The sequence below is a fragment of the Garra rufa genome, chromosome 11 (genome assembly GCF_049309525.1).
Source record: "Garra rufa chromosome 11, GarRuf1.0, whole genome shotgun sequence".
Classification (NCBI taxonomy): domain Eukaryota; kingdom Metazoa; phylum Chordata; class Actinopteri; order Cypriniformes; family Cyprinidae; genus Garra; species Garra rufa.
The window spans coordinates 2,165,121-2,184,339 of NC_133371.1; the positions used below are offsets into that span (position 1 = coordinate 2,165,121).

The following is a 19,219-nucleotide window of genomic DNA, read 5'->3' on the forward strand; positions in this document are numbered from 1 at the left end:
ATGCCAATTGTAGTCTGTGGTATTTTGGCGGGAAATATGGTTACAACAGAAATTCCTTGTAGCCCCAAATGTAAATATCTCTCAAAGAACAACATTTATTTAAAATAGAAATCTTTTCCAACAATATAAGTCTTTGCTATCCCTTTTTATCTATTCAACACATCCTTGTTGAAATAAAAGTACTTTCAGTAGTGTATCATGTTAAAAAAGACGTATTAAGTAGTCATAAAAGTGTACTTTCTTATGTACTTGGTAGGGGTTTTTATAGTTTGTTTGTTTTAATACACTCATAAGTTTTGAAGTATACACTACAAGTGTGCAGTCAATAAAATTAAGTACAGTTCTACACAGTTCTACAGTAGAAATGCCTAATGCAGTCTGTGGTATTTTGGCGGGAAATATGGTTACTACAGAAATTCCAGTCCTGAATGTAAATATCTCTCACAGAACTGTTGCCAAAACACATTCTTTGCTAACATAACGATATTATTTAGCCTATTTGTCCTTGTTCATCATTTGCAAGTTTCGGTGACTCTTTTAGTGTAAATGAAATCAATTATAATGCTAATGAGCCGTCGACTGCCCTCATGACGTCATGGCGAGGGTGTGAGAGACAGCGCGCGGGCTGAGGCTGTGGGCTTGTGGACAGTGTAGATGAGCTCAGAGCAACAGAGTGTGAACATTAGCTACTTACAGCGGGAGACTAAAGGGAGATGCTTTACATCAGCACAGCAGCCGCGGGAGACAACCAGCTTTAACCTAAACTACATGCACAGACCTCCAGGTAGGTTTCTGCGCTTACATTTTATTTCGTATAATATGTCTGCTTTAATATGTGTGATTTAAATTGCACATTTGCAGTTTGAATGCGATAAATAAACTTTCTTTGTAATTTTCTGTGCATATTTTAGGTTTGAAATGGCATGGCTTTGACAAATTTTAGACTTGTAATTGTTGTCTATAATCGATAAACTTGCTTTTTCGATAAATTCTAAAGTGAGTTTGGCATTCGTTCAGAGGTTTAGCTTTTGTTTGAGTTTGTACCGACGCCGTTTTGCATTTACAGTAGCCAGAGGGTAAAACCGTTTGGCTTGTCTGTGCTTGACTACAGAGCTCTTATACACTTAGGACAAATTAGTAGAGTTTGTGCTAAGTTGTTTTCAACATGTTTCTATCATAATAATAGCCTGGTGTATATGTGCCACCATGAGATGTTCTCCCTCTGGGGTTATTTGTCTGAGTGTTGGGCAAACACATCAGTCAATCCCAGCAGAGACTGTTCATGGGGACAAACACCATGGTGACTCCTCTAATGGATATACTGGATTCTACTTTGAAGCATTATGATATTGTAACACTGGTATTATTCATGCACACTAACAAATGAAGAAAAAAATTCATGATATGACTGTGTTTGAATATGACTGATATTATTGTGGACACATTCTGTGGTGTACCATAAGACATTGTGTTACGAAGCAGCTTGAGATTTTTTTAAACTAAGTACCATGGTATGATCATTCCACAATTAATGCACCACCATCATAAGCAACAAAATTGTCAACATCAAAATCTCAGCAAGTACTAGTACAGGTGTTCAACTAACAGCATGCAAATAAACTAAAGCCTACACGATGTACCATAAGGAGGAAGTTTCCTTGTCAGCTGGTTTATCAGATGGAGGTTTGAATCAGATGTTTAGTCAAATTTAGCCAGTCGAGTTGATAGCTAAAGCTTTTCCAGATTTGCTCATTCACTTGTTAGGTATAAAACAGTAATACTCACCCTGGTGAAAGAGGAGTACTTGTAGATCAAATAATGTTACTGAGATAAAATGCTTAAAGTACAGTTTTATAACTTCTTAAGTACACTTTAAAAAGTGCTTTTATTACATTTTTACTTAAAACATTTTAAAGCAATCTTTTGTTACACATTTAATTTGATGTGTCAGCTGATATATTAAAGCACATACAATTTTAATTCTAGAGTTATTTGATGTTACAATTAAAGTTAATATATTTAATCGAACTAAACTGCAGCTTGCTTCATTACAAATGATTACAAATCATTGCCGGTACATTCTGCAGTGCACCGTATTTCAAAGACCATATACAGTTGAGGTCAAAAGTCACAGAATCTGCAAAAATGTTAATTATTTGACCTAAATAAGACAGATCATACTGCCTCAAAATGCATGCTATTTTTTATTTAGTACTGACCTGATTAAGATATTTCACATAGAAGATGTTTACATATAGTCCACAAGAGAAAATAACAGTTGAATTTATAAAAATGACCCTGTCCAAAAGTACATGCACTTGATGCTTAATACTGTGTTGTTACTATCTTTTCACACTGAGGACAACTGAGGGACTCATATGCAACTATTACAGAAGGTTCAAACACTCACTGATGCTCCAGAAGGAAACATGATGCATTAAGAGCTAATTTAAAGATCAGGGTAAATGTTTACACCCCCAGCTCTTAATGCATTGTTTTTCCTTCTGGAGCATCAGTGAGCATTTGAACCTTCTGTAATAGTTGCATATGAGTCCCTCAGTTGTCCTCAGTGTGAAAAGATGGATCTCAAAATCATACAGTCATTGTTGGAAAGGGTTCAAATACACAAAAATACTGAAAAACCAAAGAATTTGTGGGACCTGAAGGATTTTTCTGAAGAACAGCAGACAGTTTAACTGTTCAGGACAAACAAGGGCCTCATGAAAAACTATCACTAAACAAAAACAAAAACACAGCTGTGGATTATTCAGGTAGCAACATGGTATTAAGAATCAAGTGTATGTAAACTTTTGAACGGGGTCATTTGTATAAATTCAACACTGATTTTCTCTTGTGGACTATATCTAATCATTCTTTATGTGAAATATCTTATTCAGGTCAGTACTAAATAATAAAGGACATGCATAATAAGTACTCCTTTCAAAAAATATGCTAAAATGTACTTGTTTTTTGGTAGAAGGGCAAACAATGATTATATTCACACAACTAGAATGAATCTGCTGTTCGCTGCATCCCAGACTTCCCAGAAAAACTCTTGAACCGCTGAGTCTAGAGAGAGTGTCTAATATATCGCATCCAGCTGTTGTCCACTTGACGCAGAGCCTTCGTTGAAAGCTAGGGTGCGTCTCTATGTAAAAACTGTCACAGCCACCCCTAGTAAATATCCAGATCCCTGATGGGTCATTTAGACCACCATCATTACCTCAGGACTGCACATAAAATTCAGGAGGAAACACTTCTTGCACGAAATGATCAGCTTCCCCCGGTGTCATTTATAAGGCTTATGAGGTATTGATCTTGGCAGCAGATGGTCTTTGTGTTGGAAGTAGGATCTGTAAAAGCTTTCTGTAGTCCAGCGTTACACCCGTGAGAGCAAAACATGGGAAACTTCATGTTCTGCAACTGTCAGGTTGATTATAATGATAAAGAGCTGAAATTAAATATGGGTAAGCTGAAACTTCTTGGTCCAGTTTCAGAAAGTCTGAAGAATCTTCCTTTTGTAGACTTATTCCACTATTAATAATGGACAGTGCCAAAGTCTGTGTGTAATTTTATTCTTACAATTGATTTTAAAACACAATGAAAGTGCAAAACTCCCTAACATTGGCATGGAATGCCTAGCTTGTGTCCACAGTGTTTTAAAAGCCTGACTAAACTTATTAAACGTGTCTCCTTTCAATCAAAATCTAGATTTATTTAACATGTGACATCACTCAGAAACACATGAATGAATGCTGAGATCATTATTCTGGCGTTTCTCGTCCTATCCGTCTTTCGACAGAAACAGGAATGGCTGGGAAGCCATTCCGAGCCACGTACATCTGGACGAACATCATCAACAACCTTCAAACTCAGGTGGAGGTGAAAAGGAGACGCCACAATCTGAAAATCTACCATGATTGCTTTCTGGGCTCAGAGGCCGTGGATGTTGTTCTGGCTCACATCATTCAAAGCAAGTTCTGCGGAGATGCCGAGGTGCCTCGTTCTAAAGCGGTTCGCCTCTGCCAGGCCCTCATGGAGGCCAGAGTCTTTGAGGCGGTGGACACTAAGGTGTTTGGGAAAGAAAAGAGGCAAGCAAAGTTTGAGGACAGCAGCTGCAGTCTTTACAGGTTTATAAACAGGACGACCCCAAACGCATCAAGCTCAGAGACCATCGAGAGTGGATACGACTCTCTCAGCAAACAGAGGAACACGTACAGCCCACCCTACAAAAGGTAGGTGTCTTACAACAATGTTTTCCCAGTTCAAATCACATCCTCTCAGTGAAACAGTTTGCTGTATATAGGGATGGGAATCGAAAACCGGTTCTTGTTGAGAACCGGTTCCCAGTGTTTCAATTCCATCGAATCGTTTGCAAAATTTGCAAACGATTCCCTTAACGATTCCAGTGGGCACGAATGACGTCATCACGCGCATTGCGTAGCTTACGCTCAGTCAATAAGCACTGGCGCCTAAGCGGAACAAACGCTCAAAAGTCTGGTAGTATTTCACCAAAAAAGACGAAAATAGGGCAACTTGCAATACTCGCAGCGTAGATATTTCCTCAAAGGGAGGAAATACCACTAACATGCTAAAACATTTGCGCACACAGCATGCAATAACAATAAAAGAATGTTGCGTTTTCGATCCGCTCCGGACTAACAGTTCTCAACCCAGCAGCGGCAGCAGCAGCAACAACGTTAGCCTGTCCTCGGCTAATAAAGCTGCAGGACTCATTCATTCCCATTATATATTTTCTAGGGAGATGACAAAGATTCTCAGCCCTAAGTACAAAGCCCCAAACAGAGACAGTTTAACTATGCTAATCAACAATTTGTTGTCCCTTTTCTTCCAGATGAGAATCGATAAGGGAATCGATAAAGAATCGAATCGTTAAGCAGAATCGAAAATGGAATTGGAATCGTAAAAATCTTATCAATTCCCATCCCTAGCTGTATATGATGAGAAAATATAGCAGGCTTGTAGACCTTATCCTAATGCTTTCTTTACAACACTGTGGCCTCGGGCTGCTCGATTATGGCAAAATCATAGTTACATTTATTTTGGTCAATAATGTAATCAGGATTATTTAACACGATTATGACCAGGTCAAAAACTTTGTATTAGTGATTAATTTAAAGATAGCAATACAACAGAAAAAAGATGCTTTTTGGGGGGAAAAGTAGTCTAACTACAGAAATTGAATGTAATAATTTGAATGTAAAACAAAACGGTGTCTTCACTGTAAGAATTAAACATGCTTTGTTTCTTATTAAAACTACAAAAGTTGTTCATTCAAGAGTAGTGAGTGATTTTTCTCTTGTATTTTTACTTTTTATTAATATTAAGCACAGAGACGGAAGAAGGAATATTATTTGTTGCCGCTTTAAGAGCCACACGGATCTGTTACACTCGTATTTTCATTCTCAACTGTTGATGATCATTTAAGACATATCTGACAAGGGTTTACATGAATAATCACCAAGCACCGCATTTTGTAATATTTTTGCGTGTATTTGACCGTATAGGTATGCACCTTGAGCTAAAAAATTACTTTACCTCTGTGTTCTGCTCCGTCTCTGAGCGCAAACACAGAACAGCCAAAGTTGTCTTTCTTGCTTTTAAAAACACAACATCAAAGAAACATTAATAAATAAAGCACGTTGCGTTTTATGAAAGGCTTTTTTTTTATTAGGCTTTTATGGAGGAGTGAAAGCGCACCACTGAAAAGGGGACAGAATGGGGCGTAATAATAGTTCATCTCAAATCTTTGAAATCGAAACTGAATTTCGATTAATTGCCCAGCCCTACTGTGACCTCAAATGAGTGAATGTCATTTCAGACCTGTAGGACATTTTTTCATCTGTAAAACAATAAAGACTGCAAATTTTGATTTAGTTTTAGTCATTTGAATTGTTGTAGTTTTAGTCTAGTTTTAGTCGACTAAATGTCATAAGATATTAGTCGACGAAATCTACAGTAGATTAAGTGGGCTAAAATCAAATGGGTTTAGTCACAGTGTAATGCATTTATTAGGCATTTCTCTAACATTATCAAACTCATTATATAGGTTTGTTATTAAGATTTGATCATGATAGACAGATTTAACTGCTGTAAGACGCTACATGACTGTATATTCAAATGAAATGAAACCGCTTGTCATAAAGAAACAGAAACATGGTCTTTTTTTTCAATGAAATATCAATGGTTGTATACGCTAATTATGCATTCTTCATAACAACTTGTTTAATACATTCTTCATTCTTTCAAGCTGATATATTTATTTCTATAAATAAATTTAGATTAATCTTTATTAGGCCTAACGTTACCAAAGTGATTCAGTCAAAAGCAGTGACTAATTTTATGTCTTTCCCTTGATGCTTGATTAACATCAATGACTCTGACAACAGCAACTAAATTAGGCTGCTGTGCCTTTAAAATCAGATAATGATGCAATGCACTGATACATGTTTACTTTCACATAAGACGTAACCGAGTGTGTTTACATGAATATTTGTCAAAACGAAGAATTCGACTTAATTTTGTGTGTATTTCTCTGTTCATGTGACGCCAAAAAACTACTCGTACTGCGCTCTTAAACCAGACCGATATATCCATATGTCTGCTCTTTTCTTACTCCCAGATATTGATGTTTTGTAATATTTTATGAGATGTTCAGTGAGTATATGTTGGCTTATGTCCCGCCGGATAGATCAATAGCTATGTTAGTTCAAATTTAGCCATCTAACCTCCTAACCATGCAGCAGATTCGTCCCATTTGTCTTGTTTTTATTCGTTGACGAAAATGTAAATAGATTTTCGTCATAGTCTTAGTCATTCAAAACAAGTTTTTGTTACAATATCGTTTTGTTTTCGTTGGTGAAAAAATGTCCTTGATGAAAATTGTAACGAAAATTATTTGTCAATGAAATTAACACTGCAATAAAGGAGAAATTTTGAAGACTGTGCTGGCTGCTCTTTTCCAAGCAATTACAATGATGGGGAATGAGGCTTTCAAGCTTCTAAAAAGAGGGGAAAGCACAATAAAAGTGTCATAAAAGTGGTCCAAATACAATTCCAAGTATTATTTTTTTCCGAAGTTTAAGTCGTTTTGTTTGAGAAACAGACCATTTTAAGTCATTACTCACTGGTAATATTCCCAATTTTATGATGCTTTTACAGTGATTCGACATTGGCTTTTTGAAGCTTGAAATCAACAGCTCTCATTCACTTGTCATTTAATTGGATTAAAAAAAAACTTTTTTTCTGTCACACGAAAAAAGACAAAATAATCATTTTATGGAGAAATATAAATTGTATTGCTTTAAAGTATAAAGCAAAATCTGTATAAATATAGAATGTAGAATATAAATGTCAAAGATAACATTTGGAAAACATGCAGTAAAGTGCAATGTGTTTTTCCATTAACAGTAGATCACCAACTAAGATATAAGCTTTGGTAAAACCTTGCAAAACCAGTTAATCATTTACTTTACTTTTTAACAAGAACACATAGGGATCTTGACATTGCAGAATGCTTGACATTTTCGTGGAATTGTTTTTCCTTTGAGATTTTATACTCTGAAATACTTCAAATCGACTGAGGTTGCTATTAAAAGCCAGTCCTCTTTAAATGCCAACAATGTCAACATCTCAGTGAATCGTGAACTAAAGGCCTTATTTGGTGATTCCTGCAAGAATTCAAGAAACTTGTTTAGCTCTTCATAGACTGGAAACCATTTCAGACATATGATACACATGTTAATATTGTCAGATTTTTTTTTTCAGGAAAGAAGATTCTGTGTATTCAAACAACTCACCTGTCAAAACTGATAAATCTCTGGAGGATGTTTTGGGAAATCTGAACATGAACACAACCGTAACACCACAGATGATGAATCTGGGCTTATCACAGGAATGTAAGTTTGACAAAATTGTCATTAAATCAGTGATTACATTATTTATAATTGCAAAAATATACTCAGTGTTTTATAAGTTAAAGTATTAAGCTGACCTGTGTCGTGACTGTGTCTGTATCAGTGATAGATGAGATATGGCGGCAGCAGACGGTACTAAGGCTCCTACAGCTGATTGAACTGCCACTCCTAGAGAGCCTGTTGGAAGGCCAAGAGAGCCCTCGTCCGCCCCTTCACAGTATGGACAGTGACCCAGACCTGCTCTACACCAGCAGCTACCTGGACCGGGAGATCCTCAAGGCATTCAGCGAGGCACAGTATGTTGATAATGTCCATATCATGCTCCATCTCTCTCCTTTTTATTCTGGGGTGTTTCAGAGTTGCAAAACTAGACTTTTACATTTTATGCAAGAAATATACTGAGTTGTGCTTGCCACGTCATAATGCAGAAGTGTTGAAAAAATTATCAACGGGAAATAATAATTTAAAGCAGAGGTCTCAAACTCAATTCCTGGAGGGCAGCAGGTCTGCAGAGTTTAGCTCCAACCAGGTCCAACTCACACCTGCTTGGAGTTTCTAGTAATCCTGAAGACCTTGATTAGCTGGATCAGGTGTGTTTGATTAGGGTTGGAGCGAAAATGTGCAGAGCTGTGGCCCTCCAGGAACTGGGTTTGAGACCAATGATTTAAAGGGATAGTTCACCCAAAAATTTTAATTTTATGTTTATCTGCTTACCCTCTGGGCATCCAAGATGTAGGTGACTTTGTTTCTTCAGTAGAACACAAACATAGATTTTTAACTCAAACCGTTGCATTCTGTCAGTCATATAATGGCAGTCAATGGGACCCACGGATTTGAGAGTCAAAAAAACATACACAGACAAAACCAAATGAAACCCTGCGGCTTGTGACGATACATTGAGGTCTGAAACAGTACTGAACAGTATTTATATAAATTTTTACCTCTGATCCACCGCAATGTCCAACTGTCCTAAATGCGTTCACAACAGCCGGCGCGAGACATGTCAACGTGCTCTGGCATAGTAGATACTAGGGCTGGGCAATACAGTATATCGCATTCGATTGTCATGCGTATCTCATCAGTAAAGCCGGTTCTGTGATTAGTAGTAAATCTCCATCATCTGCGTTCAGATGGCGCGGTATTTAAAACACTGAGCCGTAGATCACTGAAAAGTTACGCAATATCGCATTCAAAATCGTGGATGAATCGCATTCGATTTTGAACGCGATATTGCGTAGCTTTTCAGTGATCTACGGCTCACTGTTTTTGGAAATAGGCTCATTCTCCAAATCCCCCAAAGTTAATAAGTTGAGTTTTACCGTTTTGAAATCCATTCAGCCGTTCTCCTGTTCTGGCGATATCACTTTTAGCATAGCTTAGCATAGATCATTACATGATCATTAAAACCAATAGCATCGCGTTCAAAAATGACCAACGAGTTTCGATATTTGTCCTATTTAAAACTTGACTCTTCTGCAGTTATATCGTGTACTAAGACCGGCGGAAAATGTAAAGCTGTGATTTTCTAGGCCGATAAGATTAGGAACTACACTCCCATTCCGGCGTAATAGTCAAGGAAGTTTGCTGCCGTAACATGGACTCAGCAGGGGCAGTAATATCACGTAGTGCCTGAAAGTAGTTCCCAGCTAGGTAACTTCCAATGTGACCAATGTTACCTAGCTGGGAACTACTTTCAGGCACTGTGTGATATTACTGTGCCTGCTGCATCCATGTTACGGCAGCAAACTACAGGAATGGGAGTGTAGTAACTAATCTTATCGGCCTAGAAATTCGCAGCTTTACATTTTCCGCGGGTCTTAGTACACGATATAACTGCAGAAGAGTCAAGTTTTAAATAGGACAAATATCAAAAGTCGTTGGTCATTTTTGAATGCGATGCTATTGGTCTAATAGGATTCAAAGATCTATGCTAAGCTATGCTAAAAGTGATATCGCCAGAACAGGAGAACGGCTGAATGGATTTCAAAAAGGTAAAAGTCTACTTATTAACTCGGGGAGAGTTGGAGAATGAGCCTATTTCCAAAAAAAAGTGGAGTTTTCCTTTAAGTCTATGTAGTAGTCACTCTATTTAACTTGTAGCCCCCTAGCGGTTAAGAAATATAGCTGCATGTGGAGGAGTATAGTGTTGGCTGTGAATCGGCTATTCTGGTCTGTGTGGATGAATATGTGTGTGCAGCTGATGAATTCAAGACGCTGTCAGAGCTGATGGTAGAAACAAATATTAGTTTTGTGTTTCTTTTACAAATGTTTAAACAAACAGAGGTTTAAATTTTGAATGATTCGTGGAAATCTTTTTCTCATTCATTGTGACAACTAACTTTCAGCGTCTAACCACAGCTGGAGCTTTTTTAACGTGACACCCAGAGGCGAATGTCTTATTTATGCACTTTCCCACAAAATCCAACCCGGACAGTGTTAACATGTAAATCCTCATTATAGATTTGGCTATAGTGGTTTTTTTTTGCACTTTTTAAATAACATTTAGTCTTTTTCTTATAAAAAAGTTTAAACGCACAGTGACTACCGAGGCCAGGATCAGCTAGTCATTATGTAATAGATGCTTTGCATGTTATGTCACGTTTGGTCAGTTACCTGGATGCGTGGCCATATCAGTGATACTCGGATGTAAACAACAGCATGGATTGCACAGTTAATGTACAACTGAATATGTTTTGCTAATTTATGCTGTTTAAACCGTGGAAAAACGTGTGGAAGCTGCTAAATCAAATAGAAAATGACTTAGTAAGCAGAAAAGGATGCAATATTTTGACAAACTAAAGTTAATAGGTGTTAAATATATTAACATGCAGTATTGATTAAGATATTAGCCTAATTTGTCACCTACCTGACTGGAAATTAAAAGAACAAATACAAATGTTGTCAAGATTCTCGATTTGGAAATCCTGGTTCAGTTTAGCCAACCGCAAATGACTTCTTTCCTCTTTTGCACTATCCTTGATTTGTTATAACTTTTAGCAGTCTATAGTAGTTCAAATGTTTTTCCTGGTCCGACTGATTAGTACAGCCAAAAACATAACAATAACCATTTTCAGCAGCAATGATCAGCAAAATTTGCGAGTTCCATTTGGTTCAGTGGCATTGTTTACATTCTCATGTTGAAGAATCTCTCTTTTCCCCTCTAACATACTTTCTAGTAATCTTATGTCTTCTCATTTATTCTGTCCTTGCCTTTTAATTGATCTTTCCATCATTTTTTCCCCATTTTTATTTCATTGACAGAGCAGATAGCTGGTTGTCAGCAGCTGTGGACTGTCTGGAGTTTCTTCCTGATCAGTTGGTGGTGGAGGTGAGCCGAGGACTGGCCAAGTGTGCAGAGGAGACGTCCCAGTACAAGCAGCTCCTCTACGGAGCCCTGGTTCAACACTACGGCCAGTCTGAATACCCGCCACTGCTAAGCAACCACGTCTTCGACATCCACTCGGGCGTCTCCGAGCTGCTTGGTAAGAAATCAATCCGCTGTATGTTGGCCTGACCTTCCTTTTATATAAAAAATAAAGTACACTTTAGCATACCACTTATTACAGCTATACTTGCGTGAACTGAATGTAATGTTTTTGGACACTTAGTTGCACCTAAATGCAACTAAGGGTGTGTTCACACTTTAGTTTGGTTCATTTGGTCCGGATCAAAACGGAAAAAGATACATTTGGTCCTGGTCTGCTTAACGTTCACACTGGCATTTTTGACAGCAAACCTAATGATACCAAACTTAAAGGCATAGTGATACGTTCACACCCTGATTGGTTGGGTTAAATGACGTATATTTCGTGACGCATCTCACTGAACTCTCCAAACAAAAGGAAAAGGTGCGTCTGACTTAAAGCGGCACTGTTGGTGTATGACATCAAAGTACCCAGTCTGCTGTTTGCCGCTTTAAATACACATCAAAAACACGCAATGCCGTCTGCTAGACTAAGCACGCTCATTGTTGCATGCATATGATTTTATTTTCACCACCTGCAAACTCAGAAAGGCCTCATACAAGGCACTTTACCTCCTCGATGCTCTATGTTTAATCACTGCTCATTTTGTTTTGGATACATCACTTGTTCCTCACATGAAATCATGTTGCATAGCGTTGCATTTTGTTTACTTCCTGTTTTTGGTTGGTTTGGAAGTGGACCAAGACCTATGTTTTTAGGCGGTTTCGGTCCGCTTGTTTGGTGCGCACCAGGATTCGGATGGCAGCATTCACGTTTACTCAAACGAACCGCACTAACAGAGCAATCGCACTAGAGTTTATTTTAATCGAACTAAACATGACAAGTGTGAACACACCCTAAATGAAAATGTAGTATAGTTTTCATTTATATTAAACACAATTAGCACTTAAGAGTGCTTTTTGAACTACTTAAGTCAGACGTAATTTAATAGTTCGCCCCAAAACTTAAATTTGCTGAAAATGTACTCACCCTCAGGCCATACAGGATGAGTATGAGTTTGTAGAAATGTAGCATTACAGTTTGTACTGCAAGTATACTAAAAGTGAACTTATAGGTATTCTGATACTAATTAAATACTTTTTTATGCATTTTTAGTACACTTTGAAGTAGGGCTGTGCAATTAATCGCAATCGCAAAAAAAATCGCGATTTAAGCACATGCGATTTCTAAACCGCATAAGGCTGCGATTTTATCTATTCCCCTCCCCCCTCGAACGTCAAGTTCATTTTATTTTCTATAGCGCCAGATCACAATAGAAGTCATTTAAGGTGATCGTTCCTATAGAACAGGTCTATAGATTGTTTTTTTTTATTAAACAAACTAAATTGCCTTATGTTATTTATCTTATTTACACTTAGGCATGTCATTTCTGTGTCTACATGGTCGCGCGTTTACAATGTCTCCTCCGCGAAAACACAGACGGGATCGCGGACTCCATTCATAAAAAAGGAATTTACTATAGCGCGGAATGCCACGGAATTCGTTGATTTTTGGATGAATAAATCAAAAGTTGGTCTGTCACTTAATTCAAATCGCGATATGGACTAGTGTCTGTGAAAACTGAAATGCAAAAAGACCGTTTTAATATGAATCCTGCATGTTTCGTTTGCTTCTGTATGTATGAATGGCAGAGACACTACATGCATACTGAAGCACTCGTGAAGCTCCCTATAATTTTTGGCATTTGCATCTAACATGAACAGATAAACTCAATCTCCAAAGCTGCTGTGAGTGTCACTTTTACCGTTTCATTTGAAAAACTAGCATCATATCATACTGTACAGTGTACACACAGAAACTTCACGGCAACCTGTCAAAATAAAAGTACGGTTTAACATGAAACAGATCAATATTAGTCTTGTATTACTTTTGTACAGTATAATGTACAAAACATACATAAAACAATATATATGATAAAAAAATTAATATTACAACAAGATTAACCACTTAATTGTAGAAAAAACACTACAATTATTATTTAAACGTTTTAAACTGAATATAATTTTTCTTCCATGTATTGATTTTAACAGTAAACTTCTGTTTGTTTGCCAAAAATGAAAAGGGTTTATTTTTAATTTGATTAAAAATAAATAAATGTTTATGCTTTTTGATTATCTGAAAAATTAAAACACATAAGAATTTCTAAAAAAAAAAAAAAAAAAAAAAAAAAGCAAAAGATTGTAGAGCCCTCAAAATGTTAAAATGGAGAGTTTTGGACATATTTTTCCACTGAAATGAATGTTTTCGTTATTACACAAAGTAGGCTAAAGTACTGGGGAAAAAAGTAACATGGCTAAACTTAATACTGTGTTATTTCATTGTGAAATGTTTTGTTATGCACTTCTTGTGCACTGAATACATTTAGAATGTATGTATGTAGCTTGTTTGAAAAAGCAAAAACAGTTGTCAAAATCGCAAATAAAATCGCAATCGCAATATTCGTTCAAAAAATCGCAATATGATTATTTTGTCCATATTGCACAGCCCTACTTTGAAGTATAGTCTTAGTAAACTATTAGTAATTCTTCTAGTAAAGTATATTTGTAGGTTTTCTTTAAGTGAACTTTACATCATACTTTAAGTATGCTCTTATGTCCCTATTTAGGTATTAATTTGTATATATTTTGTTATATGAATATCTGAAGAAAACATCAAAAGAAAAAACAGGGTATCTGCTTGTGAACAAAAACATTTTATTCTTGCTTCATGCATTCTTTTTTTTATAAACACTTGAATGTGGGTACGTTTCATAAAAAAATATATATATTTTGAACAAAAAGTAAAAAAAAAAAAGAAAAGACTATTCATGATAATCAAAACATAAATGAGCTGATCAAAAATCAAAGCTTGTCAGTCATTATTACCTCTTCATGGGTCGACATTTTACTCTATAAAGTTACACAGGTTTACATATCTACGGTTTTGATGCTGTTTTATGTCTTACAATTGTGTTAGATTACAAGCATCTGTTGTTTCGGTTTCTTCTTCACAGGTGTTTTGGAAATTCTGTACAGAAGATGTGCAATAGCGCCCCTAGCGTATAACAATGAAAACACGGATTCTCAGAGCACAAGTGTAGCTCAAATATATTTAGACTCTTTCTAGGTACAAGTCAAGTGTGCTTAAATGTCATTTTAAGTATATTTCTGAGAGGCATATAAAGCACATTTCTGAGAATTACATAAAAAGTTAAATTATGTCGCATAGCGTCACATCGTGTTTACTTCCTGTTTTTGGTTCATTTAGAAGTATTTGGTCCGTGTTGCGTTCATATTTCATTTGAACCACACCAGAGATGTTTGGTGCGCACCAGGGTTCGAATGGCAGCATTCAAACTTACTCAAATGAACCGCACTAACAGAGCAATCGCACCAAGGTTCATTGTAATCGAACTAAACATGTCAAGTGTGAACACACCCTCAATGAAAATGTAGTATAGGTTTAATTTATATTAAATGCAATTTTTGAACTACTTAAGTCAGACTTAATTTAATAGTTCACCCCAAAACATAAATTTGCTGAAAATGTACTCACCCTCAGGCCATACAGGATGTGTATGAGTTTGTAGAAATGTAGCATTACATCACTTGCCATCAGAATGAGAGTCCAAACGGCTGATAAAAACATCACAATAATCCACAAGTACTCCAGTCCATCAATGCACAGAAAAAATATGCACAGATCAAGCACTCTTTACAAGAAAAAACAGTCATAGACAGTTGTAAACAAATATGAAAGGGTGCCGTTTGAATTGATTGTGCTGCAGGTTCAAATCTAGTTGCTGGAAACCAATAGCAATAACTTAGAGACCTCTTAACCATCCATAACAGCCTAGCAATGTACTACAGGCCACTGGAATGTTGTTGAAAATCTGTCAAACATCACTTTATTATATTATTCTATGTGTGCAGTGAATGGGAAGCGGGAGCAGGCGCTGGAGTCTCTTCAGCTCTGTTTGAAGCTGCAGGATTCACGCAGTAGAGAGGAGCTTCGCAGGCTACTACGCTTTATGGCCCTCGCCGCTGGCGCTCAGGAGATCAAACTACACAAGGAGGTTAGTACAGTTTGAGTGTGTGTGTGTTTTTATGTGTAAAACCAGAAATGGAGGATATGAAATGCGACATATTATGGTTGATGAATAAATAAGAGCATTTAATTCAGTTTCTAAATGACATGGTTGCAGAATGTTTAGAAATCATTTTTCAAAAATATGGAAAAAATGATACAGTGTCTAGACTGGAATTAATGTCAATCTTCCAGTATGTTTGCTGCTAAATCAGATCAGTGCACAGTGCAACAGTGTTTATGTCGCACAAAAGTGTCATTGTTAATAACTGAAACCAAAGTGAGCTTTGCAGTTGCCGTGCTTGTGAAAAGACCCTGAATTAAACAAGAGCCTCTTTTCTGCTTTGGCCTGATAATCATTTATTACACCTACATAAATACCATTCCCACATCCCTACAGAAACTTGACTAGCTGTTTGTTTGTTTTGTTCTGTAGATAGAGAACAGAATGGCAGTGAAGAGGGCGTTCTCCAATGCTATTGTGTATGGGATCAAATTAGCCAAGGGGAAGGTTGATCTTCTGGTTCTTTTCATGATGGACAACCACCATGACCTCTTCAAGGTGAGTCAACAGCTCAGACCAGGGGCGTAGCCAGAAATGTTCAAGTGGGTGGGCAAAGTGTACCATATGAAAACTGCATGTGAAATTGCCAACAGAAAATACAGCACAAAGGTTCAATACACAATACTTCTAAAGCACTGATTGACAATAATGTTCATTTTAAAATTTGCATTGATAGTGATAGTTGTTCATGAGTCCCTTGTTTGTCCTGAAAAGTTAAACTGTCCGCTGTTCTTTAGAAAAATCTTTCAGGTCCCACAAATTCTTTAGTTTTTGAGCATTTTTGTCTATTTGAACCCTTTCCAACAATGACTGTATGATTTTGAGATCCATCTTTTCACGCGGAGGATAACTGAGGGACTCATATGCAACTATTACAGAAGGTTCAAACGCTCACTGATGCTCCAGAATGAAACATGATGCATTAAGAGATGGGGATTGAAAACATTTTGAATTTGAAAATTAGGGTAAATTGAACTTATCTTGTCTTCTGGGAAATATGTAAGTATCTTCTGTAGATTCTAAAGGGCAGTACTTAATGAAAAATATATATATGATATTCAAACAAAATAAGAAACATGCACACATCTTCATTCTGTTCAAAAGTTTTCACCCCCGGCTCTTAATGCATCATTTTTTTTCCTGGAGCATCAGTGAGTGTTTGAACCTTCTGTAATAGTTGCATATGAGTCCCTCAGTTGTCCTCAGTGTGAAAAGATGGATCTCAAAATCATACAGTCATTGTTGGAAAGGGTTCAAATACACAAAAATACTGAAAAACTAAAGAATTTGTCGGAACTGAAGGATTTTTTCTAAAGAACAGCTGGCTGTTTAACTGTTCAGGACAAACAAGGGACTCATGAACAACTATCACTAAACAAAAAAACAACCGTGGATCATTCAGGAGTAATTTTTATAAATTCAACTATTATTTTTTTCTTGTGGACTATATGTAAACGTCTTTTATGTAAAATATATAATATTCAGGTCAGTACTAAATAAAAAATAACATGCATTTTGTTTGATCCCTCTTATTTTGGTAAAATAATTAAGATTTCGCAGATTCTGCAAGGTGTATGTAAACTTTTGACCTCAACTGTACAAGTAGAGGGAAAACTAAAAGACATTTTTTGAAACTAAATATGTGGATTTAGAGTGAAATAAGACGTTTGTTATTATTATTGCTTTATAAATTACATCTATTTGAAAAATCACCAACTTCTCATTGGGTGGGCCATAATTGAAAGTAGCTTCACTGTTAACCAAATACAACTAGACATATACTGACTACTGTAAGTTTGGGTTCAGTAAGAAATGTTCTTTTAAACTTTCGATTTATTAAAGAATCCTCAAAAAGTATCAGGCATTAAGCAGTATTAAGTATTAAGCAGCAATAATTTAAAAACATTATAACAATAAATATTAGAATGATTTCTGAAGGATCTTATGATACTGAAGGCTGTGGTAATGTTACTGAAAATTCAGCTTTGCATCACAGGAATTAATTACATTTTACAACATATTCATATTTGATGGTCCTTGTGTTTTAAAACGAGACGTTTTTTCATTTCAGGTCATAAAATTGAATTTCTAAAATAAACTGACAGCATGGACCCTCAAAATGTGTGTTTTTGCTTTAGATTCCTGTCACGTTGCACAAGCTTGTAAGTGATAAACTGGCCAGTATCATCAAAGGAACAGATCCTGATCTCATCACAGGTAAAACTGCAACTATATGTCAAATATATGTGAAAAATGGTGTCTTTCATGCTGGTTATTTTTATGAAACAACTTAATTTACCTGTAGTAATCAAGGTAAAAACTATAATCGGAAACACTGTACCCCTATACACTTTATATTAACTGAGATTAACAAATGCTGTGAAAGTGTTTTTCATTGTTAGTTCATGTTTACTAATGTTAACAAATGAGATTATTGTAAAGTGTTACCGCAATCTTATCATAGTAGATGTTTGTGAGCTATATCCTTAATTTGCTAAAAGAATATATTTAAAATCTTCCTTTTTTCAGGAACAACATACTGTCGCCGTCTGACTGGAAAAGATTACCTGGAAACAGTTCAGAAAACTACCAGAGAGGAGCTTTGGGCGTTACTAAAAACTATTCACGAGAACTCGAAACTCTCTCTGAAAGAGAAGCGCCGTCTGCTCGGACAGTTCTACAAAGGACATCCTGAAATTTTTGTGCAATATTTTGGCAACAGAATATCCAATGTTTATATGTAAAGAATCTTCATTTAATATTATATTGTATAATATGTAAAAAGTATTTTGTATGTTGTAAATATGTACATATTGTTAAAAAAAATCTGAATACTACTTGTCTTATTGTCTGTATTCATGAGAGAATGAGATCTGTTGGACAGTTTTGCTTTTCTTCAAAAATATACAAATTATTACATTGTATTAGCCCACAACTGACATATGTCTTTACAAGAAAATAGGCTACACACAACACTGTAAGATACAAGCCCGAAATGATTCGTACCCCTGGCAAATTCTGATTTAAAGTTACTTTTATTCAACCAGCAAGTTTTTGACCAGAAATGACACCGACTTCTCCCAAAAGATAATAAAACGATGTACAAGAGGCATCATTGTGGAAAAAATATTTCTCAGCTTTTATTTTCATTTGAACAAAAAGTGGAATGTCCAAAATTATTCATACCCTTTGCAAACTGTCACAGTCTATGGGAAAATCCAAAGTTCTATACCATTCCAAATAGTCCAAGCTGTTCTAAAGCATCCTACCTACCTACCTACCCTGATTCATTGGGAACAGCTGTTTTAATCAACTCAACAGGTGAAAAACAGAAGCTCTCTGCTGTTGGTTTGTGGACAGTCATGGCTAAGACAAAGGAGCTCACTGAGGACCTGCGGCTGCACATTGTGGCTGCTCACAAGTCAGGAAAGGGCTATAAGACCATATCTAAATGTTTTGAAGTTCCAGTGGCTACAGTGCAAAGTATTATTAAAAAATACAAGGCGTTCCACACTGTGAAAAATCTCAGAGGACGTGGTCGGAAGCCAAAAGTGACACCTGTGCTGGCCAGGAGGATAGTGAGAGAGGTAAAGAAGAATCCAAGGATCACCACCAAGGCCATCCTGATGAATCTGGACTCTGCTGGTGGCAACATCTCAAGGCAGACA

General features: G+C 36.5%; 1 protein-coding gene across 1 annotated transcript; it reads left to right on the forward strand.

Moving 5' to 3' along the window:
- Positions 1–654: 654 nt before the first annotated feature.
- depdc7a (DEP domain containing 7, paralog a) lies at positions 655–18,388 on the forward strand. The gene is made up of 9 exons (XM_073850736.1): positions 655–784; positions 3,803–4,235; positions 7,789–7,919; positions 8,041–8,233; positions 11,199–11,419; positions 15,334–15,476; positions 15,924–16,049; positions 17,690–17,768; positions 18,081–18,388. Exons 1-9 carry the CDS (start codon positions 655–657, stop codon positions 18,293–18,295), a joined length of 1,671 nt encoding a protein of 556 aa, XP_073706837.1. The 3' UTR covers positions 18,296–18,388.
- The last annotated feature ends 831 nt before the right edge of the window (positions 18,389–19,219 follow it).